At 51.5% G+C, this 24,907-nt stretch overlaps 1 protein-coding gene across 10 annotated transcripts in view; it reads left to right on the forward strand.

The window, feature by feature from the left end:
- The window catches only part of Tns1 (tensin 1), a 230,526-nt gene that overhangs the window by 197,062 nt on the left and 8,557 nt on the right, over positions 1-24,907 (forward strand). For 8 of the 10 annotated variants that reach the window (XM_026786500.1, XM_026786503.1, XM_026786504.1 and 5 more), the window contains 11 exons: positions 1,170-1,366; positions 2,083-2,158; positions 5,846-5,938; positions 7,283-7,321; positions 14,708-14,906; positions 16,498-17,507; positions 20,301-20,387; positions 21,111-21,242; positions 22,212-22,304; positions 23,006-23,083; positions 24,594-24,665. In XM_026786500.1, the coding sequence (XP_026642301.1) occupies positions 1,170-1,366; positions 2,083-2,158; positions 5,846-5,938; positions 7,283-7,321; positions 14,708-14,906; positions 16,498-17,507; positions 20,301-20,387; positions 21,111-21,242; positions 22,212-22,304; positions 23,006-23,083; positions 24,594-24,665 (2,076 nt within the window). Of the gene's footprint in view, positions 1-1,169; positions 1,367-2,082; positions 2,159-5,845; positions 5,939-6,844; positions 6,869-7,282; positions 7,322-14,707; positions 14,907-16,497; positions 17,508-20,300; positions 20,388-21,110; positions 21,243-22,211; positions 22,305-23,005; positions 23,084-24,593; positions 24,666-24,907 lie in introns of all 10 variants that reach the window. The other 2 variants (XM_026786501.1, XM_013351702.2) reach the window with 2 other exon arrangements.

Raw genomic sequence — 24,907 nt, forward strand, 5'->3', positions numbered from 1 at the left:
CCCACTATAGAGGATGAGAGGGGATTCGGGCTACATAAGGGCAAGTCCCACCAGGCTGTCCTGGCTGTGTTCCCAAGGACCAGCATTGCATGTGTGTGTTTATACATGTATGTATACATGTACACGCTGCCTCTTGTGACTAAGGAGGTGGACCCAGATGTGTGTTCATGTCCCAAGCTCATGTGACCTAAGCCCCTTAGTTAATCCTCGGTGGTGATGAATGCAGAGATGAGAATTTAAAATAATTAAGCCTAGGCTCCAACTCTCAGGGTTGGGCCTTGGCTCCTGGGACCTGGGAAGTCAATATTCTAGGGTTCTGGAAGCCAGCACAGTGAAATAATAGATTCCATACCCTGGGCCAGCTGTGGGGAGAAAAGATGGGGAGGAGGCAGGGTGATGCTAACATGGGCAGCCTTTGTAGTGGGCTAGACAGGAAGTGGAGGCAGGAAGAAGGAGCCCCTTGCTCTCACTTTCCTGCCCTTTGCCAGGGTAGGGTATGGTGGAAGCCTTGGCCTCCGCCATGGCCACAGCCCCCGCGGGTTGCCGAGAGGAAGGGGGCTGCAAGGGGCTGCTGTAGGGGAAGTTGGTTAGAGGTTTCAGGGGTGCACTGGATGAAAGCCAGGGAACCCCTGAGATCAAATCCACCACAGAAGCCAGTTGTGGCTGGAGACTCCAGAGTGTGACTTGGTCATTCTTTTGTTTCCCACTGGGAGCGCCATGTGTGAGATGATGCAATTTAGCCCTTTCCAAAAGTCCTTCCCAAAGGCTCCATGTTGCTTGTTGGTTGATGCAGTTGCCTTGGAGACCCTCCCCTCCCTCCTCTGGAAGCTCTGGCCTTTTGCCTCTGGGGGCTGGAAGGAGCCGACATCTGTTTCTTGTATCAATCCTTTGTGCTCTTGGTCCAAATCCTATACAGAGTAGAGACTAGTCTTGAAGGCAGAGCCCAGGCTAAGCGGCCTCTACCCTCACCCCTGCCCCGACACCAGGGGAAGTTTAGGGTCTGAGCTGAGTTGGGGACAGGAAGGCATGGTGAGGGCCTGAGGGGATGTGGTTCATCCCAGTTTAACCCCTGGGCTGAGGTGTTGCCTTTGTGTGAGGGAGGGTGTTTGATGGGATCGCATCATTATTTAGTCTGCTCATTGCTCTCCATGTCCTGCCCTTCCTCCCAGGGGTTCAGGCTCAGGAGAGGCAGCCTGCAGAGCCCCCAGCCCCGCTGCGGAGGCGAGCAGCCAGTGATGGACAGTATGAGAACCAGTCTCCAGAGGCCACATCCCCACGTAGTCCTGGGGTCCGCTCCCCCGTCCAGTGCGTCTCCCCTGAGCTGGCTCTCACCATTGCCCTCAATCCTGGAGGGAGGCCCAAAGAGGTGAGTCCTGGAGCTGATGAGTCTTGGGGCCACAGCAGAAAGCAGAGTCCGTGGTGCATCTCCAGGAGCTTGAGGATCAACTGCTATTGCTTCATCAATAAATGTAGCGATTTCTTCTTCCCTGCATCCTCACCCAAGGTCTCCTCTCTTCAATAGCATTTGTGCCCCAGCTACTTGCTTTAACACAGACTGAAGTTCCCTTCTCGCAAAGCATCTTTGAGGGAGCATATATGACCCCAAGAGTTACAGTCCAAAGTTGGTCAGATAGACTGACAAGCAAGCGTCTTTTTGAACTTTGGAAAAATGAGACTCTTCTTAGGAGGTTTAATTTTTGTGCCCAAATGATTCCATTGCTGAGACATGTCAGTAGTCAGAGGCAGTGGGTCTTGAACTTCCGTGTACAGAAGAACTGCCAGGGAGTGTGTTAAACCTCTTCATTTCCAGATGCTCCTACAGAGACTCCAGCACAGCACAGCCCTGCGTCCCTATTCTGAAATACTTCTGCCCAGGCCTTAGTGTGGCCTTGCAAACAGCCACTCCCCACACTTAGCCACCAACAAGGAGTGGTTGAGGCGGTGAGGGGCCAGCATTTGGGCCTCCCTGGGCGAGGTGGAGAGTCAGGCTAGAGAGGGAATGTGTGGGCTGCCTAGCTGCTTGTCCCCTGCCCAGGATCACGTGAAAAGGAGCCTCTCCTCAGGACTTCTTTCTCTCTGCAGCCCCATCTGCATAGCTACAAGGAGGCCTTTGAGGAGATGGAGAGGACCTCCCCGAGTGGCCCACCATCCAGTGGGGGTAAGAGCACCTGCTAAACCTATCCCCCACCTTGTGTGATTGTCCCAGGGGTGGGGTGGGAGGGGGGAGAGTGAGCGGAGGTGGGAATGACTGGAATTGGTTGCTTTTTGCTTTGTGCCCCTCCCCTGCCTCTACTCTAAAGCTCTGTGTTCCCTAAAAAAAGCTCTCAACCTAAGGATGAGACTAGCTCAGATTTAACAGCCACGTTGTTTGACCGCAGATCCTGACTCTTGTCCTATGGAGCGTTCTGTCTTGATTGAGTCACTGTTTTCCCCCATGCAACACTAGTAAGAGATTCTTTCCCAATGTGACAATCGTGACTTGTCCTTGCTCTTATTTCTGCTGCCTTGCTTATCTGTATGCAGGCATCTTCATCTCAGGCACCCTGTGTCACTTCTGCTAAGAAAGAACTGGGGCAGGTCTATCTTCTCTCATGCTATCCTTGGCCTCCAGGAAGGGTTTTTAGTTTAACCCCAGGAGAAGCTGGCGGACAGACAGACAGACAATAGAGCTGAATGAGCCCCAGGATGGTCAGTGTTCCTTTCTGTAGGGGAAGTGCCTTGGGAGGAATTGGGGGGCTTTTTGTAGGGGCAGTGATAGGGTCTTAGCAGGTGTTAAGGGACCCAGGTGAGAGACTTGGGTGGCAGAAAAGGTAAAGATGGGAGAAGCTCAGTGCTTAGGGAGACAGGGCTTGGCCTGAGATGCCCATTAGTCCCCGAGAGAAGGCAACCTGGTAGGAAAAGGTGACTGCGCTTAGCTGTGCCTCCCTTGGGGTGTGACTGTCCTTCACAGGGACAAAACGTGGCCTGCATGTGTGGGCCGCTATGCCAGGCGTATGGGAGGTTGAAGCTGTGTGCACGCACACACACATACACCTGTGATTTAAAATTCTCGGTGTCAGGACCCTAGTGAAATCAATTGTAGTTTTTACTAAATCTGGAAAAATGTCATTTCAATAGGAAAGTCAATATCAATAACAATATTTTATTGAGATACTATATGATATTTAAAAACATTGTAAGAGTGCTAGGGAGATGACTTAGTGGGTGCTTGCTATACAACCATGAAAGCCTGAGTTTTGATCTTGGCACCCCCACACACCTGTAGTTTCAGCTCTAGGGTGCAGAGACAAGAGGATCCCCAGGAGCTGACTGGCTAGTCTCGCTGAATCCACAGCCCCAATCTTAAGAGACAAAGGAAGAACTAGATGTCGGCCTCTGGCCTCCAGGCACATGCACACACATGAATATACCACATCTGTGCACCCAGAGAGTTTATTCTCAAAGGGTACCAGTGAAATTAATGATAGAAATATTTTTATATAACTCCGGTCTAAAATATTGAGTTAGTGATATTGGTATTTTAAAAATGAGCCAGGGTGATGGTACACACCTTTAATCCCAGTACTCAGGAGGCAGAGACAGGAATATCTCAGTGAGTTCGAGGCCAGCCTGGTCTATAGAGCAAGTTCCAGGACCTCCAAGACTACATAGAGAAACTCTGTCTCGAAAAACAAAACAAAAATAAAACCTAAATAAATAAATAGTAAATAAATACATAAATCGAGCCAAGTATGATGGGGTGCACTTGTAATTTTATCTCTCAGAAGGCTGAAGCAGGGGACTGTAAGTTTGGGGCCAAGAACCTGTCTCAAAAAAAAAAAACCCAAACAAACAAAAAAACCAAAACAAAATACTTAATAAACTCAAATGTTACTTTGTGCCATTTTCGCACACACCTTGAGTTCCAGTGTGTATGCTGTACACCTGGGGCAGCCCAGAACAGATTAGCCCACCGTAAATGCCCAGGGTGGATTTAGAGCAGCAGGCGTCCAAACCCAGGCACTCTGCTCCAGAGTGGCTTTGGGGCTTCTTGTGACTAGATGGCATCTCTGGGCCTTAACCTTTCACCTTTATAACTCCTTCCCTCACCGCTGTGTCCACCTGCGCTTCCCCTGCTGGGAATGGAAGCCATGTTAATTGTACCTCGGCTATTTCTCTCCTCTCTGGTGGCCAGTCATGCGTGCCCTGGGGACATATATGAGTCCGAAGTTTCGAAAAAGGCCTAGGGCCGGAGAGAGAGGTTGGGAGGCGGAGAAATGCAAGGAATGTTTCTGTCAGGAAGGAGAGGGCGCCTGTCTTCAGAGCCACCCACTCCTTGCCTCACTATAAGGGCCACATTGCTTGGGTCTGGGAAGCTGAGGATGGGGTGGAGGGGAGAAGCCAAGCAAAGCTTCTACTATTTCTGATCTCCTGTCCCTTTCTTCTTGGTCCCCTGCCCCTTTGCTGCACCTGCTGGGCAGCGGATGTTAGCCAAGGATGGGGATTTCTCCCACAAAACCCTGGTCACAGAGCAGTTCATTCTTTCATGGTGATGCCATTCATATTGGCATTTGGGTGACAAGTTACTAAGTGACAGAGAGGTGCTTATGAGCAAAAGTGTTAGCAGCACGGGGCAGGGACATGCGGAGAGGGCAGGCAAAGGCCTTGCCTAACTCAGCCACGGAACTGTATGTCGTGCACGTCACACATTTATCGGTTGGAATGACTAGGGACAGAGAAAGGGTGGAGGACGGGAGCAGGTCTCATCTGTACCTGTGATATCCCCTGTGTGAGTGTGTGTGTGTGTGTGTGTGTGTGTGTGTGTGTGTGTGTGTGTGTGTGCAGGTGAGCACATACGGGTAAGCTGTGTCTGCTGCTCACCCTGTAGGATGGTACTTTGTTGCTGTTTGTTACTTAAAATATCGACCACAGAGCCAAGCTTGGATCCTGGGCACATGAAGGCTACAGCTCATCTGTCCAGAGCCTTGGAGAACACGTGTGTCCTTAGGGGCTGTGCTTTCTTCTGGCTGTCGGGATTCCTGACAGGACCCCAGTCCTCATTTCTTTACCTCTCAGAGATGCGCTAGGATTCACGGTAGCTGCCGCTGAGCTCTCTCGAGACTGGGCATGATACCACCCCTGTTGCTGGGCGGTCCTTTCGGACCTTGTGTGATATGTGACACTTGTAACCCAGATGGACCACTCAGGGGGAGCCTCATTTCACTCAGGAAGCCGTGCTCTTGAGAACAGAGTGCTGAGTTTTCCTCCCAGAGTACCAAGACTCCAGTACCAAGACTCACTCTTTCTTGTGATTTTCATGGGACCATGTGACCTGGGGCTTCTGAGTCTCAGAGATGGTGAGGTGCCTGCCTGTGATGCTCAGCCCCACTTTTCAAGAAGTTCTTCTTGAGACTATTTTTGTTTGTCTTACATTTGTGTGCCTGCCTTGCAAGGAGTGTGTGTGTGTGTGTGTGTGTGTGTGTGTGTGTGTGTGTGTGTGTGAACAGAGGATGCTGGGGAAGAAGAAAGTGGGGAGATAATCATCTATAGAAGGCAAAGACAACTGAGTGGGCTGTGGTTAATAAGCCTTCAAAGGGAAAGGGACAGTGGCTGTAGAGAGGAGCCATAGCTGTACCTCAAGGATGGGGGAGGGTCAGGACAGGGCTGTCAGCCCCAGACTGTTGTAGGCCTCTCAAGCTGAAATGTGAAGCAGCACAAGGGGAGGGTAGGGGAGGGTAGGGGAGGGCAGGGGAGGGCAGGGGAGCCAGCCCAGCATGGGCAGGGAGGGCGCCGCCAGACCTCACCAGGCCACACCCTCACCATGGTGTATCCTCACCTCCAGTGTCTCCATCTTCTTCCTACACAGTGCGCTCTCCTCCAGGTCTGGCCAAGACACCCCTGTCTGCTCTGGGTCTGAAGCCCCACAATCCAGCTGACATCCTCCTACACCCCACAGGTGGTGAGTGATCGGAAGGGAGGGAGGGAAATGGCGTGGGAGGCCCGGAGAACCCAGGAGTCCGAGCAGGTGTTCTGACTAGAGCTCTCACAGAGCAGAGGCTTTGGGGGAATCTTCCTGGAAATGAGGAGGCCGTGCCTGTGTGCCACACTGGAGTAATGCAGAGGGGCCACTCTGTGGGCCTTGGGGCGTTCTTCCTGCCTGCCTCTGCTTTCTGGGCCTTAGGGTTTTGAGACCCGCTTCCAGTTCTGCTGGAAGCCTAACGCCCTGTGTTAGTGCCGTGTCCCAGCACGTGCGTGTGTGTGTGCACGTGCGCGTACACACAGGTGTGTAGTAGAGAGCCATGCCTGCTGTTTGGTGACAGCCCTCCTCACCCCTACTCAGTCCAGTGGCTCCTATGTTGAGCATCCTGATGACATCAGAGACCAGAGCTTAGGTATTTGGGATACTACCCCCCCCCACACACACAAAGCTTTGCCTGAGAAATGGGTCACTCCCAGCAGCCATGCCATCTGCCCTCTCCCTGTTATTTCACTATCAGCCCTGGGTCTCCTCTGCCCCCCAAAAGCAGACCCTGCTCCTCCTTATGTTCACATGCCAAATGTTGGCGACCTTTGACCCTGCTGTTAAGAATAGGAGCTGGGTTCTGGGAACTTTCAGGGCTGCCCCCAACCACACCAAGGTCCCCTATACTGGTTATGGGGTGGACGGCCATGTTCAGGAGAAGGTTACAATATGACTTGGATGGTCACCAGACCCATCCCCCTATGTCCTGCCCACTCCCCAGTTCCCTCTGTAGGGGAGAGAGACAGGGGTCCTCTGGGACTTTTAATGGCAGTTAGGAGTCTGCTGAGCTAGTTTAAGGCTGAGCTGCAGCTCTCGGGGGTCAACTTTTCCTTTCTTCCTTAGTCACCAGAAGACTGATCCAGCCAGGTAAGAGGGTGTAACACGCATTTGTGAACAATGCAGACACCAAGACACAGCCTCACTTAGGACGTATGAGCATGGGCATATACACTCAGCCATCACAGAGATGAAGGGCCAGAGGCCTCCTCTCGCTAGCCAGCATAGCATGCTGCTGTCTGATGCTTGGTCCACGCAAGCTCTGGTTGCAGAGGCTGAGAGGGACCTGGCTCCTGAGTGCTTCACAGCGGCCCTGGACTCCGGGGTCCTGTGTGGAGGAGGACCCCAGCCTCCAGCCCCCCTTTCTTCACCAAGTTCTGTCTCTAGATATAATCCTGATAACCTCTCTCTCTCTCTCTCTCTCCTCTGGGATCTTCCTCTCATCTTTATCATCTGCCCTCCCTTCCTGCCTCTCCTCCTCTTGCCTCTCTTCTCCTCCCTCAGAGGAAGGTGAGGGGGAGGAGGTGACTAAGCCTCCAGAAGGTAAGTGCACTTTGCTGTATGTGGCTCCCACTCTCTAGATCTGGGGATGGCTTTTCACAAGGAGCTTGACAAGGCCGGCTGGGGCTAGATCTCTTTCCTCACCTGCTCTCAAGTGACTAGGCACATAGCCTTCCTGCCCCCACCTTCTGACAATGAGATGCCACTCTGGGCACTGTCTGAATGCCGCCTGGGCACCAGTTCAGGCACAGCTAGTATCCGGGCGCCAGCATGGTGCCACCTTGTTGACAAAAATAACCCCTTTGCCACTTCGTCTCCCAGGGGCACATGCACCACCTGACTGGTATGCAGTGTACACAGAGGCAGACAGGGAGGGGCAGAAAGAGCAGGACTCTCGCTTGGCCACTCAGACATTTAAGCCTATGCAGGTCCTTTTAGAAGCTGCCGTGTACACTGAAGTAGCCCGGCTTCCTCTTGCTGGGTGTTGGTGACACTCACCTAGCAACAGTGCCTTCAATAGAACCAGTATCTACTGTGGACTATCTGTCGGTGTGAGCTGGCTACTTTTGTCTGTCAGTGTGAGCTGGCTACTTTTGTATCTCTGTGACAGGGACCTGAGCACTTGGAGGAGTGGCTTATTTGGGTTCATGGTTGAGGAGATTTCAGTCTCCTGTGACAGGAATGGCATGGTGGTGCAGTTTATTGGTGCAGTGAATGTGTGTGGTGAAGGCTGTTCATATCGTTGAAGACCAGGAAGCAGAGAAAGAGGCTGGAATCGGAGTAGGCATTCCCTTCAAACGGCCACTCTTTGATGGCTTACTTCCACACATCCTAATGGTTCCCCAGCCTCTGGAAGTATTGCCATGAGCTGGGGACTGAGTCTGTGGAGGACTTCAGCTTTCATGAGACAGTAGCACTGGTTTAGAGCCACAGCCCTAGAGCCATGACTTGTTTCCTGTCAGCACAATGCCAGGAAGTGTATTTTTCTGAAACCCAGGCTCTTGTGGCAATTGCTGGCTGGTTGTGGGCTCTCTCCCACAAAAACGCCTCAGGACACCCATGCTCAATTCTGAAAAGCACTTGCTTGCCTTTTCAAAAGATAATTTTGTTTATAAAAATTTAATACATTTATTTGTGTGTGTCACGCACATGTATATGCATACTGCGCACACGCCTATACATGGGTACACAAAAATGCCATGGTATATGTGTGGCGGTCAGGGGAATCAATTTTCTCCTTCTACCATGTCTGACTGAGGGATCGAACTTAGGGATTTAGGTTGTCAGGCTTGGCAGCAAGCACCGTTATCTACTGATCCATCTCACTGAGAAATCCTTTTAAGAAGTTCACCATTGATCTCAGCTTTGAAGCCAGCCTCATCCTGGGTTTGAAGGAAGGCTGGCGTTGTGCCTGGACAAGAAGAGGGGCTATAATCTGGCAGAAGAAGGTTGGCTCAGGAGGTCAGAAGTTCAGCAAAGACTTAGTACATGGTGGTTATGTACTAAGGGAAGCTGGCTGAGTGGTTCCCATGAGGGGCATGGGTGTCCTCATCTCCACAGGGGATATGAGGCAGGTGAACCCCAAGGTCCCCTCCAGCTGTGCTATGTTAGATGTTCCCACCTTGGGCCCATGGTTCTGTGTGGCTGTTTCTACAGGGCTTAGATTGGTTTTCTTAGGCCCGCTTTCCTCTGCAGCAAGTTGTCTAGAGTGCTGAGCCATCTCTCCAGTCCCTTTTGCTGGTTTCTAACCAGCCCATGTGGAGGCTGCAGATCTGGGAGGTTGGGGGTCAAGGCTGCTCTCTGCCAGCCTCATGTAAGGGACAAGCTTTCTCCAGATTGCTTCCCACAACCTCAGTGCCTGTCAGCAGAGAAAGGCCCAGGTCCCTCGTGTGGGTGGCCAACTCAGTACATGAGTGGACTGTCAGACTCCAGGGAGAAAGTCACCGGCTTGGCATCCAGGCTCTGGGAGCTGTGTTCTGCTTCTGGGTGACGATCCAGAAGAGTGAATATTGACAGAGCCGAAGTGAGGCCTAAGTGTGCTTCACCTATGACTCTCGGCTTACAAGGCCCTGAGTCTCCTACCCTTCATCTGTCCTTGTGTCAGAGCAGAGGAATTCTGAAGGGAAGCTTTCTTGAGATCCACCCAGCCACGCCTGTGCTTTCAGGGCTGTGGAACTAAGGTCTGTGCTGTGGTGGGGGTGAGGGACCCACCCAAGATCACAGCCAAGAGGCAGCCCAGCCAGACTGCTTTTCTGGGCCTCCTGTTTCCTAGTCAAAGGGCCCTGTCTAAGCCTACCCCTGTTTCCAGACTCTGTGGCTGGGCTTCCAGCTTGGGAGTGGGCGGAGAGGGCATTAAGGCCACGGTGCCAGTTCAACATTTCTTAACTCAGGCGCCACCTCCTGGGTCAGCCCAGGCCACATTCTTTGTTGACCCCTGGAAGCCGTGCCTGATGTTCTTGCTGATACTTTGATGGGAAATTCAGAAAAAGAGGCTTGTGAGGAAGAATGATCAGTGGCAGAATTCTTCAGCTGGGGAAGGAAGAATCTGAGGGATGTTTGCTCCGTTCAAGCCGCTGGACTAAATACATTCATGGCGTTCTTTTCTTCATTGATGCGTTGAGTCAGTCATTCTGTGGGCCTGTTGTGCAGCAGGCAACGGGCCAGGCTCTGGGGAGATAATAACTGTAATATATATAAAGCTCATGAACATTTTCATGAATAGGAATAAGAGCTATGTACAAAGCATTTGGTGGGGGACAGCTTTGAGAGACCATCGGCTAAAGAAGAACATGAGGGGTGGATATGCCCGTGAGGTGATATTAAGATATTAACCTGGTGAAACCTGAGTAGAAGATAGAGAAGAGGAAGGTGACATACATGGGTGCTAGGCTTGGATGTCATAGCTTGGTGTGTGTGTGGTGTGTGTGTGTTTATGTGTAAATATGTGTATATATATGTGTGTGTGTGTGTGTGTCTATGTGTTTGTGTATATATACACACACGTGTGTGTGTATTTATGTTTAAATATGTGTGTATATATATGTGTGTGTGTCTATGTGTTTGTGTATATATATACACACACGTGTGTGTGTATTTATGTTTAAATATGTGTGTATATATATGTGTGTGTGTCTATGTGTTTGTGTATATATATACACACATGTGTGTGTTTATGTGTAAATATGTGTATATATATATGTGTGTGTCTATGTGTTTGTGTATATATATATATATACACGTGTGTGTCTATGTGTTTGTGTATATATATATACACGTGTGTGTGTGTGTGTGTTGTGTGTGTGTGAAGGTCAGAGGTTCATGTGGGGTGGCTTTCTCTATTGCTTTTTACCTTATTTTGGGGGACAAGTTCTTTTACTGAACCTGGAGCTTGTCATTTCGGCTAAACTGGCTGGCCAATGAGCTTCAGGGATCCTCCTGTCTCCATCCCCTCTCCCCCAGTGCTGGGGTTACAGACACACGCCACTGCTCCCAGATTTTATGTGGGTACTGGAATCCAAACTCAGGTTCTCACCCTTGAGCAGCAAGCACATCACCCACTAAGCTGTATCCCCAGAACCCCCTTCCTGAAACTTAAAAATCAAGAAGATGGGTACTCAGAGCCAGTGTGTGTGTGTTTGTGCATGAGGTCTGGAGTCACAGGCACGAGCCAGGCCATGTGGGGGGGCCACTGTCACATTATTTTTCACTATTTCTAGCAGCTGAGAGGAAGGTGCTGTGGACTCCATCTTATCAACAAGGGAGGGGTTAGATGACCAAGCATAGGGATCAGAGGCATTTGAGAATCTGTCATTTCGGCATGTGAGGGCTGGCCCTTCTGGTGGGTACACACAGTGCAAGGGGCACCTGAGCATCTAACAGAGTCCTCTGGGAGGGAAGGAGAGAGAGAGCTTGCCACAACGGATTTCCATGCCGGGTTCTGTTTGTCCCAGTGACTCCATGAGGACAGATTTGTTATAAAGGAAGACATTGGACTCTGGGGACTCTGATGCCTCTGAGATTCTTGGTGATGGTGTTGGGGGGGGGGGCATCAGGACAGGTGACCTGGTATAGAGTTGTCCAGCACCTGCTTTGCACGAGGCTCTGTTTTAGGCCCTGTAGGTCTAAGGATGGGTAAGGAACCTCGGGAGGGCAGAGATCTTACCATGAGCCAGAAGGTCTAGGCAGAGATATGGAGGGGGGCTTGGGGGCTTGGAGGAGGCTACGTGTGACCCACTCCCAATGCTAGCTCTAGATCTGGGGCTCAAAGAGCTTCCTTGTATTTTTTTCTCCACAACCCATGTCTTTGGTATTTCATTTATGTATGTATTTATTGTGGTCTGGATTGAATCCAGGGCCTTGCGCAGGTTAGGCAAGTGCTAGACCGTAGAAGCCTTCTCCACATCCCCCATGTCTTTATCTTATTAGGGTGGGCAATGCTGGCCCCTTGTCTTCAGCCAGAGGGTCTTTTCCAGTAAGGTAATGTATTTGAGAATGTGGGTGAAAAGCTGGTAGTTCCAGCTGAAGAATCAGTCACTCCTGTGTTCCCTCGCTCTCAGCCGCCTGCAGCCACTTGGAAATGGTTTGGGCTCCTGGAATGTTATCCACGTAGCACTCCCTCCCCTTCCCTGGGCTCCACTTCTGCCCTCCCCAGCTGGGTGGCCTGTGGGTCAGCTGCTCCCTAGGGGACTAGAAGAGGAGGAGGAAAAGTTGTGACCCTGCACCCCCACCCCAGGAAGGGAGTGTGCAAGGGCAGAAGGAGGTTGAGGTCAAAGACCAATGTGGACCCAGCCAGAATTGCCAGGAACTGAAAGGATGCATCCTTTCTCACATGCCTCCATCCTAGGCAGGTGAGTTGTTTTGATTCCAGGTTTGCAGGGAAGTGGAGTGGGCACTCAGCTGGGACAGAGTCGCCGCCTAGGTTGGTTGGGTGCGGCTCTGTTCTGGCTGTGGGCTTTCTCTTGGCAGAATATGGACTTTTTGAGAAAGAGAACTTAGCATAGAGTGTGGTGGTGCTTACCTGATGTGTGGGCTGAGACCTTGGCAGAGGCACAGGGTTCATTCTAGTGGGGCAACTGGGTGGTTGATTGTGGGCTCCTTAGCAGGAGTGGGAGCTATTCCTACCCACCTAGAACGAGCTAGAGCAGCTGGGAGTAGAGGATGGGCTATAACCCCACCTTCTCCCTCCCTCCCTCTCTCCCTCCCTCCCCTGTCAGTAAAGACTCACCCACTCCAGCCAAAAGCCAAAGTCAAAGCCATCTGGAATCATAGGGCAAGCGGCCTAGGGGGTAAGTAGGTAAAATTTAGCCATTGAGGATGCAGATAAGGGTGGAGTCGGGGAGGGTAGGCACATGAGCCAGAGTGCCACCGGCGTAGGCTTCAGCCTGCTTTCCAGGCAGTGAAGATGGTGGAGTGCATGTGTTGAGCCTGAGGGCTTCCACAGGGTGACATCTGGATGGGGCTGTATGGAGGGCCGTGTGGCTCTGAATCTGAGAGACACACAGAGTCCTCTGTGCAAGGTGCTATGGCTGGTGCCAGCAAACCTTGTCAGGCAAGTGAAACCTATGGGTAGGATAGCAGGGCTGTCTGGGTGAGAGAGGATTGCTATGTAGCATGGAGAAACAAGAAAAACTGTGCTGAGCACCTTGAAAGACTTGGAGAATGTTCAGAGGGAGTGGCAGGGATGGAATCCCAACTTTGGATGGTCTCATGACCTTTGAGTAACAACAGACTGGAAGACTGTCTACCTGTGACCCATGCTGGCTGGGTACTTATTTTCTCCAGATCTTAAACGACTCTTGACTGGTTTTGTCACTGTGGGTGACCCTGTGAACCTGGCATTCCTCTGGCTCCCATGTTGGTATCCCCATGAGACTATGGGTTCCCTTGGGCCAGCCAGAACCTATATTGTGAGGTTGGAGACTTGGTACTGTCCATGGCTATTGGGTGGCTTTGTGTCCTGGGCCAAGGGGACAGGTTAGGTAGACTCAGTACTCCGTGGCTGCTGGCAATCCACCCACTACCTGTTTTCCTAAAGAAGACTCTGTCGCAGACAGCTGTGCCTGTTGGGTTGGCTGTTGTTTGCGGCCGCGGTCACCATGACAGCTGGGCTGAGGGATTGCGACAGAGACTGTCACACCATCCCACCTAAGCTATTCGCGGAGAGGCTGACCAGGCCTGTGTCATAGGGCATCATGTCATCTCCACCTCCAGAGAGCCGGGCCTGGGGAGGCCAGAGTCCACACCTATGACAGGTTGACCCGGGAATCCTGTGAAGTGAGTGTGGCCTTAATAGCTGGAGGGAGCTTTTGCTGGTTCTCCCCACCAGCTGAGCCCCAGCCCTGCGGCATGTCCAGGTGACCAGGGGCTGGGTGTGGATGTCGAGGGGCCTCCCATGGCGTCTGGTTTCTGGACATCCCAGGTAACTCCTCCCTTCCCAAGCCAGGTTTCCCTCCAGGTGAGGAAGCAATTACCTCACCTACCCTTTTAAGGCTTTCCCTGGCGAACCTGGGGAGGGGCTCTCCTACTCAGGCCACTGTAGTCCTGGACCCAAGGGCTGCAGGGCCTGGCTGTCCCAGGTGGGTTTCATTTCCCAGACTGGCTTTGGTGAATTTTTCTGGTTGTGGCAGCTAGGGACCTGTGCTCAGATCTTGTCCCTCTGGGGCAACAAAGATGGTGACAGGCTCCTAGGTGTTGGCAATGGCGTTAGAAACCCAGAGCCCTGATCCCTTCTAGTTAGCACAAGGCTAGCCTCTGAGGTCACGGGGCCTGGGTCATTTTATTCTTCTCTTCTGTCAAATGACCTGTCTGTGACCAACGTTACTCTGAACACTAGGTATGACGCCTCTCTGTACAGGGCCTGGTGTGCTGGCTGTATGGTAGTGGTCACAGAATGTCTGGCTCCACCCAGGCACAGGGTTCTCTACATCAGTCTGGAAGGAATGCCGAGTGTGTTGTGCAGGAGTGGGTGGGGTTCTTGCCAATAAGGGGCTGGTGAGTCTCAGTGGCTGGCACTGGGTATTGCTTGATGAGCGAGCTGGGTACTATCCCGAGACGTGGGCCAAGTCAGGTGGTAGCTTTGGAACTGTTCTAGGAGCCTGGGCACCTGGGGACCTGGGTAGGGCTGGGCAGAAATGAGGCTACAAAGGGAATGCCAGCCATGGACAGGCGTTTAAGTTTTTAGGGGAAGATGCTGGTGGCCTAAGATGCAGAGGCGGAGCGTAGAGAAGCTAGTGCCCCTTAAAGCCTGCCTCGGGTTGGGAAGTATGGGCAAACAGGAACCTCAGTAAAGCGCCTCTGGGATCTTGTAAGTTGGGGGGTTTCACTCTGTCTCTCTCCCAGGCTGGACTCTGGGGATGCTGTCGTCCCTGGCAGGGTGGGTGGATTCCTACCACACCTGTGTTCATTCTGTGTCCCTTTAATTTCTCCCAGAGCCCCGGAGCTATGTAGAGTCTGTGGCAAGGACAGCGGTGTCAGGACCTCGAACTCAGGATGTCGAGCCCAAGAGCTTCAGTGCCCCGGCTGCCCATGCCTATGGACATGAGACACCCCTGAGGAACGGGACCCCGGCTGGCTCCTTCGTCTCTCCCAGCCCCCTTTCAACAAGCAGTCCCATCCTCAGTGCTGACAGGTAAGCAAGGCATGGGGAGCGCGGGAAGAGAATCTGGGCCCGAGGCCGAGGCAGCGGAGGGTCTGTGTAGAATACAGATGGGCAAAATCCCATCCAGACTGCTACCAGGCCTAGGGAGAGGGATTTCTGGGCATCCAACTTTAGGGAGTCGAGGTGGTGAGCGAGGCTCTCGGGCTGTGCTCCATTCTACCTGAATAGTCCTTCTGTTATTGATAACCCAGAATGCAGAAAGCTCCACGCATGCAGGAGGCTGCTCTCCTCAAAGCTTTGGATTGTTAGCTGTTTTGTGCCGCAGCCCCAAGAGCCAAACTTTACTGTTCCCACTTCTCAGAAGAGACAACTGAGGCTCAAAGGGGCAGTAGCTGAGCTGTGGCAGAAACGGGCTTCAACCTATGGGTGTAAGTGTCAGAGGTCACATCTTTCTCTGTTCCATTGACCGAGTGATGGGTATAGACAAGAGCTACCTGTGCCCTGCACTGGACCAGAAATGAGTGCTTGGAGCACAAAGTGGGGGCGGTTACTTCTAGCCGGGGAGGTGAAGAGGACGTTGAAAAATGATGGTCTTGCAGGAACCCAGAAGGATGACAGGATGTCTTGGGGTGAAGATGTAGGTCAGAGGGACAGAGAACTGCAGTGTGTGGTGTAGGCACAAGGGCTGCTCAGGCTTGCATTCCATGAGAGAGGGGCATCCTGGTGGACAGACACTCCTGGTAGCCACCTGAGTGAGCCAGACAGGAAGGGAACCCTTTTGTACCTGGGGCCCTGCACTCTGTAAGGCCCCTGTTTTCCCCCCTGGCTCTCCTAAGCATCAGCTGCTTGCCACCTCACTCTATTGGTCCCTGGTCCCTGGCAACCTTGTTCTTTTCCATCACATCATCTATGAGCAGAGCTTTGGGTCTAGCCTGTGCCTACATCACAGCAACCTCATGACCAGGCAAAGGCAGCTTGTGCCATTAGTGAGCAGACGGGTGTGTGTGTGTGTGTGTGTGTGTGTGTGTGTGTGTGTGTGCTGAAGATAGACCTCCGAATGAGCTGAGATCTCCTAATTTGTGGTACCCACTGTGATTCTGTTTCTTGGCTTTTTGGAGTCACCTAAAGCCCTCTGCGAGGATGATAAAACACCTAGGGAAACTGAGTCAAGTTGAGCCCTAGTAGGAAGGCTTGATTGCCTCTCTAAGTTTCTGTGATGCTAAGGCCTACACCAGGACAGTTGCCTTCGGTTTCCATGGTGATTGCTTTGCTATATGACTCATGATGGGTCAGGAGTCAGCATAACACGGTAAAGAAAGTGTGGGCTTTGGAGTCGGATGCGGCTGAGTTGAAACCTGGCCTTTTAGGCCTTTGTGGTTCTGAGCTTACTGTTTAAATTCTCTGGCCCTTGGTTTCTTTTTCCCAAGGATCCATTATGTAATGTATAAAAGCCCGACTTCCTCTACCCTGAGTGGAGCTCTTATTGCTCTTAGTGGTTGAAGGATGCTGGCCACTCAGCAAAAGTCCACTCTTTATTAAATACCATCCACTGACCTTTCTACCTGCGCTCTCTCTCTCTCTCTCTCTCTCTCTCTCTCTCTCTCTCTCTCTCTCTCTCTAGCACTTCCATGGGCAGTTTCCCATCAGGGGGGAGCAGTGACCAGGGTCCACGGACACCCATCCAGCCCATGCTGGACTCCAGCATCCGCTCAGGCAGCCTGGGGCAGCCGAGTCCGGCAGCACTCAGTTACCGAAGCTCATCACCGGTGCCGGCTGGTGGCAGCAGCTACAGCAGCCCTGACTACTCCCTTCAGCCATTCAACTCTTCTCTAGAGAGCCAAGCCCAGCCACAGTTCAGTGCGGCCACCGTTCACATGGTGCCTGGGAGCCCTCAGGCACGACACAGGACAGTGGGCACCAACACTCCACCTAGTCCTGGCTTTGGCCGGCGGGCTATCAATCCCACCATGGCTGCCCCTGGTAGTCCCAGTTTGAGCCACCGGCAGGTGATGGGCCCTGGTTTCCATGGTAATGTGGTTTCTGGCCACCCAAGCAGTGCAGCGACCACTCCTGGAAGCCCCAGCTTGGGCCGGCACCCGATGGGAAGCCACCAGGTTCCAGGCCTCCACAGCAGTGTGGCCGCCACTCCAGGAAGCCCAAGCCTGGGCCGACACCCAGGGGCCCACCAAGGGAATCTGGCTTCCAGTCTCCATGGCAATGCAGTCATCAGCCCTGGAAGCCCCAGCTTGGACCGGCATGCAGCTTACGGTGGTTACTCTACTCCCGAGGACCGACGACCAACGCTGTCCCGGCAAAGCAGTGCCTCCGGCTACCAGGCTCCTTCCACACCTTCCTTCCCTGTCTCCCCTGCCTACTACCCTGGCCTGAGCAGCCCTGCCACCTCACCCTCACCAGACTCAGCAGCCTTCCGGCAAGGGAGCCCCACACCCGCCTTGCCAGAGAAGCGGAGGATGTCTGTGGGAGACCGGGCAGGCAGCCTTCCCAACTACGCCACCATCAATGGGAAACTGTCCTCCTCACCCATTGCCAATGGAATGTCCAGTCCCAGTGGGAGCAGCACAGTCTCCTTCTCCCACACGCTTCCAGACTTTTCCAAGTACTCTATGCCAGGTGTGTCTCTTCTCTTACATTCCTACCTGCCCAAGTGTTAGGACATCTGTCCTACCATCCCTTGGCAGATCAACCTGGGTGGGCCACTGGCTTCTAGACCTGAGTTCCTTCCCTGTAGAAGGAGCTGTATCTTTAAAACATGGCTGGGATGGGGTTGTTGGGATGAGGGGGTGCAAGATGAGGAGGATGGAATGATGAGCACAAATGCTCTGCTGCTGTTTGAATGGCCATCACTGTTGTAGCCTCCTGTTGAGCACCTGCTTTGGGGTAGCCTGAGATGAGTACTCATTTAACCCTCCAGTCCCCAGGGAAGTAGGTATTACCTTTGCTTTATATAGGAACACTCTATGGCCCACAGAGTTTCTGTTCTTTGTCTGGCATTATATTGTTAATCAGTGACAGAGCTGACTTCCAATCTGGGCCCATACTACCCCCAGATGAGTGCTCTTGGGGCAGGGGAGATGGCACAGTGGGCAAAGCACTCACTGTACGAGCATGAGCCCCTGAGTTTGGATCCTGAGAACCCGTGTAACACCGAACGCAGTAGTGTGTGCTTATAATCTCGGTACTTCTGTGGTGGGATGGGAGATGGAGAGTCCCCAAAAGCTTGCAGGCCAGCTAGCCTGGCATATGCAGCAATGAACAAGAGGCCCTACCTCAAACAAGGTGGAAGGCAAGATCTGACACCCAGGGTTGTCCTCTGACCTCCACATGCAGGTTGTGGCATGCACACGCACGTATGCACACACATGCATGCACGCACACACACACATATACACGCATGCATGATAGGAATGTCTTCAGCATGCATTGGCCATTTGAGGAATGAGGGATACTGGGACTTAACTGAACTCTGACACTCTGCTGTCCGGGACCTCTGTGACTGTTGTCAGCCCCATGCATCAGTTAGCCATGGGCCAGGTGGGCGGGTGGGACAGGGTAAAGGTGAGATGCTTTAGCAGAGCCTAGTTTGCACTGACCTGCTTCCTGCAGGATGAGTTCTTCACCCAAGTCTGGTCTCACTCTCTAAACATAAAGTTCAAGGCTTCGGGTGATTCGCACCTCGTCCCTGTGTGAAGGGGCCCTGAGGCTACTTGTGTCCAAGGCAGATACAGAAAATTATAAACAGCCCGGGATGGCCCTGAGGCACCCTGACTCTCTGAGTTCTGTGTCCTTCCCAGGTCCTTCCAAGCTGGGACACTTAAAGTGACCCTGCACTCCCCTGCTTCCTGCCGCCTACTGGGGACATCTGGTTCCCAGCCCCAATCCTTGAAGGATGCGAAGTTTCTAGTAGTTAGGAGGACACTTCCTGTTTCCCACCATCTTGCCTACTTAAAATAGCCTCTGGAGTCAACACAGGAAGGCACACAGGACTCCAGCCGCTTCTCACAGCTCCTTAGATCACCCATGGCCTGGCTTCAGAGAAGAGCCAGGCGCCTGCAGCAGAGGCATTTCTAGCTGCCTCGCCTGGGAACGGCCACTGGAGACAGAGCCCAGGTGCCCCTGAGAACCAAGGCCCCTGGCTGCAGCTGCAGGGCCCTTCTCTTCTAACTTGGTGGCATCTTAAACATGGTGTCCCCTGCTTCAGTCTCTCACAAAGGACTGGGGAACTGAACTGTGAAAGTGGATTCCACCCTTTTCCTTCTTCCTGCCCCTTTGCTTTTTTTTTTTTTTTCTGCTTCGGGCGGAAGGGTGAAAGATTGTCTGTAGAAAGCAAGGCTAAGTTCTGACACTCTGCTGTGTGGTTTGGTGACTACAATTCGAAACAGTCCGGTAGTTATTTCGTAATCAAGGTTGAGGACCTTAGAGGCTCAGAGAATAAAGATATGATAAAGAGCCAGGCAGGGCATCACTCACCTATAGTCCCTGTACTGGGAGGAGGAGGAGGATTGTGGCAAGTTCCAGGGGAAGGCCACCATTGGACTCCATCTTGTCCAGTCCCCCTCTACAATGTAGTGTTTTCAGAAAGAGGCTACAGAGTGACTGAATAGGATATCATCTGACTATGCGTGACACCCTCTTAGTGGCCACTAGAGTACTGGCATTCCCTGGTGAAGATGTTGGAGGATGGAGTGCTTTTGACCATACTGATACAGAATGCCACTTTCAGTGTGGGTATCAAGAGGGGATGGGCCACAGGAGAGAGACGTAGGTCTTCTTGTCCTCTGTTCATGGATATCAGACTGAGCTTGGGGGAAAGAGTGCAAGGAGAAGGGAGGTATCAACCTGTGGGAGGGAAGTGGGGAGAATTAACTCAGAATCTGCTAGGCACAAGGAATGGGGTGAGGAAGGGATGCCTGCCAGGTCCTTTAACCACAGAGTGGCTAGGCAACGGCTGTGGCTAGCAGGAGGGAGGCTGGGGGAGAAGGCTACTGGGTACCTCCCACCACGTTCTCAGATGTTTGAGGATCTAGCTTTCGGGTTTATTTCATGGGGCCGACACACACTTGCTAGCTTAGACTAATAGAGGTAGATTCTGTCATAGCAAAGGCCAGAGATAAAAATCCAGAGGTTGGCAGAGATGCTTCTGTGTCTTTTGGATCACAGATGTTTCCATATTCACCTGGAACAGTCCCCATGTGTCTGTTGTCTCTTCTCTACTTTGAAAGACACTTGTCATTATTGGATTAGGTCTCACCTGGGTCTGTCATGCCTTTGTCTAAATTTGATTACATCCGCACGGACCCTCTTTTCAATAAGGCCATATTTGTAGGCTTGAGGTGTTAGGACGTTGACGCCTTTTGGGGAGCATGCAATTCAAGGGTAACACTTTCCCATTGCTTCCTCCTTTAGACAATAGTCCCGAGACACGGGCTAAAGTGAAGTTTGTTCAAGACACTTCCAAGTATTGGTACAAGCCTGAGATCTCCAGAGAGCAGGGTGAGTTGGGGACAGCATTATTGGTTTGGTGGCCCATTGGAAGACATCATGGTCTCCCGCTCACCATGTCTGCCTTGGGCAAGAACTCATTCCTCGATTCAGGAGGTGGTAGTCACAGAGAGGAGGCTGGGATCAGAGTCAGAAAGGAAAAAAGCACTTTCCATGGAAAGGGGTGGGGCTGTTAAAGCAGATCCTTGGAGTGGTCAAGCAAAGTCTTGGCTTTCCCAGGCAAAGTAAAATGCCAGTCAAGGCATCTGAAACTATGATATGGAGGATATTATTATTATGATTACTATTATTACTATCATAATCATTATTATACGGAAAGAAAAACCAAAAAGCCAAGTTTGGCATGTAGGCCTGAGGGTGAAGCCCACCTCAGGGTCTCAAGGAAAGTCCATCATTGTAGAAGGAGGGTCAGCAGGGAGGGCCTACAGACCCTCTGTTTTTCTGGAAATGAGATTACAGAGCCGTCACATTTCCCAGTCACACACTGTATGCTTCCTGTCATGGGGCTGTGCTGAGTAGCGGCTACAGATGGCACTGGCTCTCTGGCTATCTGCAGAAGACATTTATTTGCCTTGCTTGGGACAGGAGGGCCCTCTGGAGTGCTTGCTTACACCCTGGCATTGAAGAATGTCATCTCTAGAGAAGAGAGAGTCCTCTCAAGCCAAGCCAGTGCCACTGGTTTCTTAATGATTCTGTTGCCACCTCTTATTTCAGCCATTGCACTCCTGAAGGATCAGGAGCCAGGGGCCTTCATCATCCGTGACAGCCACTCCTTCCGAGGGGCCTACGGGCTGGCCATGAAGGTGTCCTCACCCCCTCCAACCATCACTCAGCAGGGCAAGAAAGGTAGCGTCTTCTCCCCGCCAGGCTGGGGCTTCTTGCTTTCTTCAGAGCCTTGGGTATTGAGCAGGGTCCTCACCCACCAGGGATGGTCCTTAGAAGATGGAAGACAGTGAGGGGTGGTTTGGGGACAGCAGTCATTGGAACTTGGTGTATGTGGGCTGTTTCCTGGAGGGATGGAAGAGAGTGTCGCAGGCTTTCTTTTGGCACAACAACCAGCTCCCAAATAAAGACACAGAGACTTAATATTGGTTATGAGTGCTCGGCCTTAGCTCATGCCTGTCCCACTAGCTCTTACAACTTAATTTACCTGTTTCTCTTCGTCAATGTTTTGCCGTGGGGTTTTTTAGGTTTCTTTCCTTCTGTTGTCTTACTCCATGTCTGGCTGTCTGGCATCTCCCTGTCTTTCTCCCTAGTTCTCACTTCTCTTTTTTTTCTCTTCTCTGTTCTCTTGAGCCTAGATTTCTTCTCCTACTTATTTTGTCACCAGCCCCACCTATCCCGGTACTGCCTAGCTATTGGCCATTCATCTTTTCATTAGACCAATCAGGTGCCTTAGTCAGGCAAGGTAGAACAGCAACACATCTTTACATAATTAAACAAATGCAGTGTAAGCACATGTAACACACTTTCACATAGTTACAGTACTATTCTGCAACATAAACAAATGTAACAAACACATCTTTACATAGTTAAAGTAATATTCCGCAACATAAACAAATGTAACAAAAACATCTTTACATAAAGTACTATTTCCCAACATAAACAAATGTAACACATCTTTGCATAGTTAAAGTACTATTCCACACAGAGGAATGAATGGTGATCCTCATCCACAGGACTCTGGCCACCTTGCCTCAGTAACCTTCTCTCCCATCTCACCCTATACACTGCAGAGGCCATGAGACAGTATTTCGGGGGGGGGGGGTGCTTTGACAATGAGTGACCAATTCTGTTTCCTCTTTTCCCTTCCAGGAGACATGACCCATGAGCTGGTGAGGCACTTCCTGATAGAGACAGGCCCCAGAGGAGTCAAGCTCAAGGGCTGTCCCAATGAGCCAAACTTTGGTGAGCATCTTGGCTTGTCATTCTGATCTCTATCCTGGTCCTCAGGGGGTCTGGCCCAACTTATACCTATCTTACTGCTGCCAGTCCACCTGGGCATGGCTTGGGCAGAAGGAAGGAACTGCTGCTGTTTTTATAAAGTTTTATTGAAACCTGGCCACACCTCCTGGTTACGTACTGTGCACCATGGCTCTTCCACTCTGCCGGGTCCCTTTTATTTGTCTTGCTCAGTTGAGGCCGACTGTCAGTACATTAAAATAACTGGTAAGGACGGCTGTCCTTGGCTGCCAATATGTGAAAGTCACGATCTAGCTGTCATGTCACTCTGGTGACACAGCAATCCTACACGGTAGCTGTCATTCTCCCCTTTTTGCACATGAAGAATGTGTAAGTGCCACTTAAGTCCTCTAGATAAACGACAGAGCTGGGTACTTACGTCACCGTTCTCCTACTGCAATGGTCTGATGGGGACATAGGGAGCATGGTTATCAAGGAAAGCAGTTAGGTCCTCTGGGAATTCTCAGTGTAGAGGGCAGGTTTTCAGTTCTGTCTGTGGAAGTGGTGATGAGGGAGCTGGGGGCTGGGATGTGGCTCAGGAACATGCGACAGATACTGGGAAGGTGTGGATGGATGGGGTGGGGTTCCCCGTGTCCCTTTCCCAGTCTCTCTTCGTCACTGTCTTGGTGTGCTGTCTCTCCCCGCAGGCTCCCTGTCTGCTCTGGTCTATCAGCACTCCGTCATCCCACTGGCCCTGCCCTGCAAACTGGTCATTCCAAGCCGAGGTAGGAAATACTCCCTCATGCTGTCTGCCCAGAATGGAGCCAGGGCGGAAGCAATACAGGGAACCCCTCCCCCATCTCTTACTTTTTTTATTTAAAGAGGAAATTAATTGCCCATTAATTACCAGGTTATTCTCAAAAGTACTCTGGCTGTTTAAGAAATTTCACACTGAATTCTCAGAACAGGTCTTATTCTCAGAACGAGGACAGTCACACGAGGATTATGTCCTGGTACATGAGAGAACTTCTAGTGTCAGGTGACCGTTTCTGTTCATCCAGTTTGACACACTGAATTATTAATTACCATTGGCCAACGTTATTAGCTTAAAGGTTCAAATGCAACTTCAATAACATTAGTAACCACACAATTTAGACACTAATTCAATTATATTTGTATGGAATTTACAAAATTGTTTGATATTTTTATCAGATAAACTGGCAGCTCTCAGAGCACAGTGCTTAGAGTTGCTGCAGCCATCCTGGGAACTTGCTAAAATGCAACTATTTTCAAATTTGTCAGAAATTCTGGGTCAGATACAGGCCTGGGGCTGCCTGCAGATCTCTGGCCTTAGCAATGCAGGAGGCTGAGCCAGGCGGCTCACAGGTTCATGACCTGCTCTGGCTGCAGAGTGAGTTTAGGTCCCACTGGGCAACACAGAGAACTCAGAATAAAAAGAAAAAAAGAAGCCAGGTGGTGGTGGCACACGCCTTTAATCCCAGCACTCGGGAGGCAGAGGCAGACAGATCTCTGTGAGTTTGAGGCCAGCCTGGTCTACAAGAGCTAGTTCCAGGACAGGCTCCAAAGCCACAGAGAAACCCTGTCTCGAAACAAACAAACAAAACAACAACAAAAAAGGGAAGAAGAGGAATGAAGATGTAGCCCCACGACAGAGCACCCCTGTACGTGTGAGATCCAAGGTGCGGGCTCCAGTGTCAGCACAGGGATGCAGGGATTCAGCACACCTGTGGACTATGCCCACTGTCTGTTTCCTAGCACAGCTGTGTACCAGCATATAGGAGCACAGACACAAACATCAATCAACTCTTCTTCCTCCTATTTTTCCTCCTCTTCTTCTTCCTTCTGATATTCTTTTTAAGAGTTAGGGTTTTTGTTTTGTTTTGTTCTGTTTATTGATTGATTTTTGCTATGTAGACCAGGTAGTCCTTGAACTCACAATTCTCCTGCCTCGGCTTCTGAAGTGCTGGATTATAGGCACACACCACATTCCTATTTCTGACTGCATACTGACGTGGGTGCCACCATTGTCGTCACCACCGTCCGTTCCTAGGTACTTAGCAGGTGCTGCAGTGGGGATCAAAGCCCAGTTCTGGACTGTAGCACCTCACAGCAGTGTGCTGGGACTGGGGAGTCATTTTATATATGCAGTGCTGACTGCCAAGACCCGCTGTGAGAAGAGTATCCATTGCAGAAAAGCATGTGCTTGCCTTTGGCCCAGCCAGACTCCTTTTAATTACTGTAGGGTTTTAATCTCTACTTGAATTTTTGTCTCAGACCCCACAGATGAATCAAAAGATAGCTCAGGCCCTGCCAACTCAACCACAGACCTGCTGAAGCAAGGAGCAGGTAAGTGTCACCCAAGATGGGACCGATGCCCAGGTCTGCTTTCCCACCTCCTGCCCGGTTCCCTCCTGCAGGTGCAGCATGGAATTTTCTCCCAGATTTCATTTTTGTGTGCAGTGGTTTTGGCTCAAGGCTTGCCTGAAGTTTGTCATCACCTGCCTCTGCACAGTGGCACTGAGGGATTGCCTGCCACATACCAGCCCCCGTGGCTCCTGAGGGATTGCCCATTGCATACCCCAGCCCCC

Source organism: Microtus ochrogaster, linkage group LG4, assembly GCF_000317375.1.
Source record: "Microtus ochrogaster isolate Prairie Vole_2 linkage group LG4, MicOch1.0, whole genome shotgun sequence".
Lineage (NCBI taxonomy): Eukaryota > Metazoa > Chordata > Mammalia > Rodentia > Cricetidae > Microtus > Microtus ochrogaster.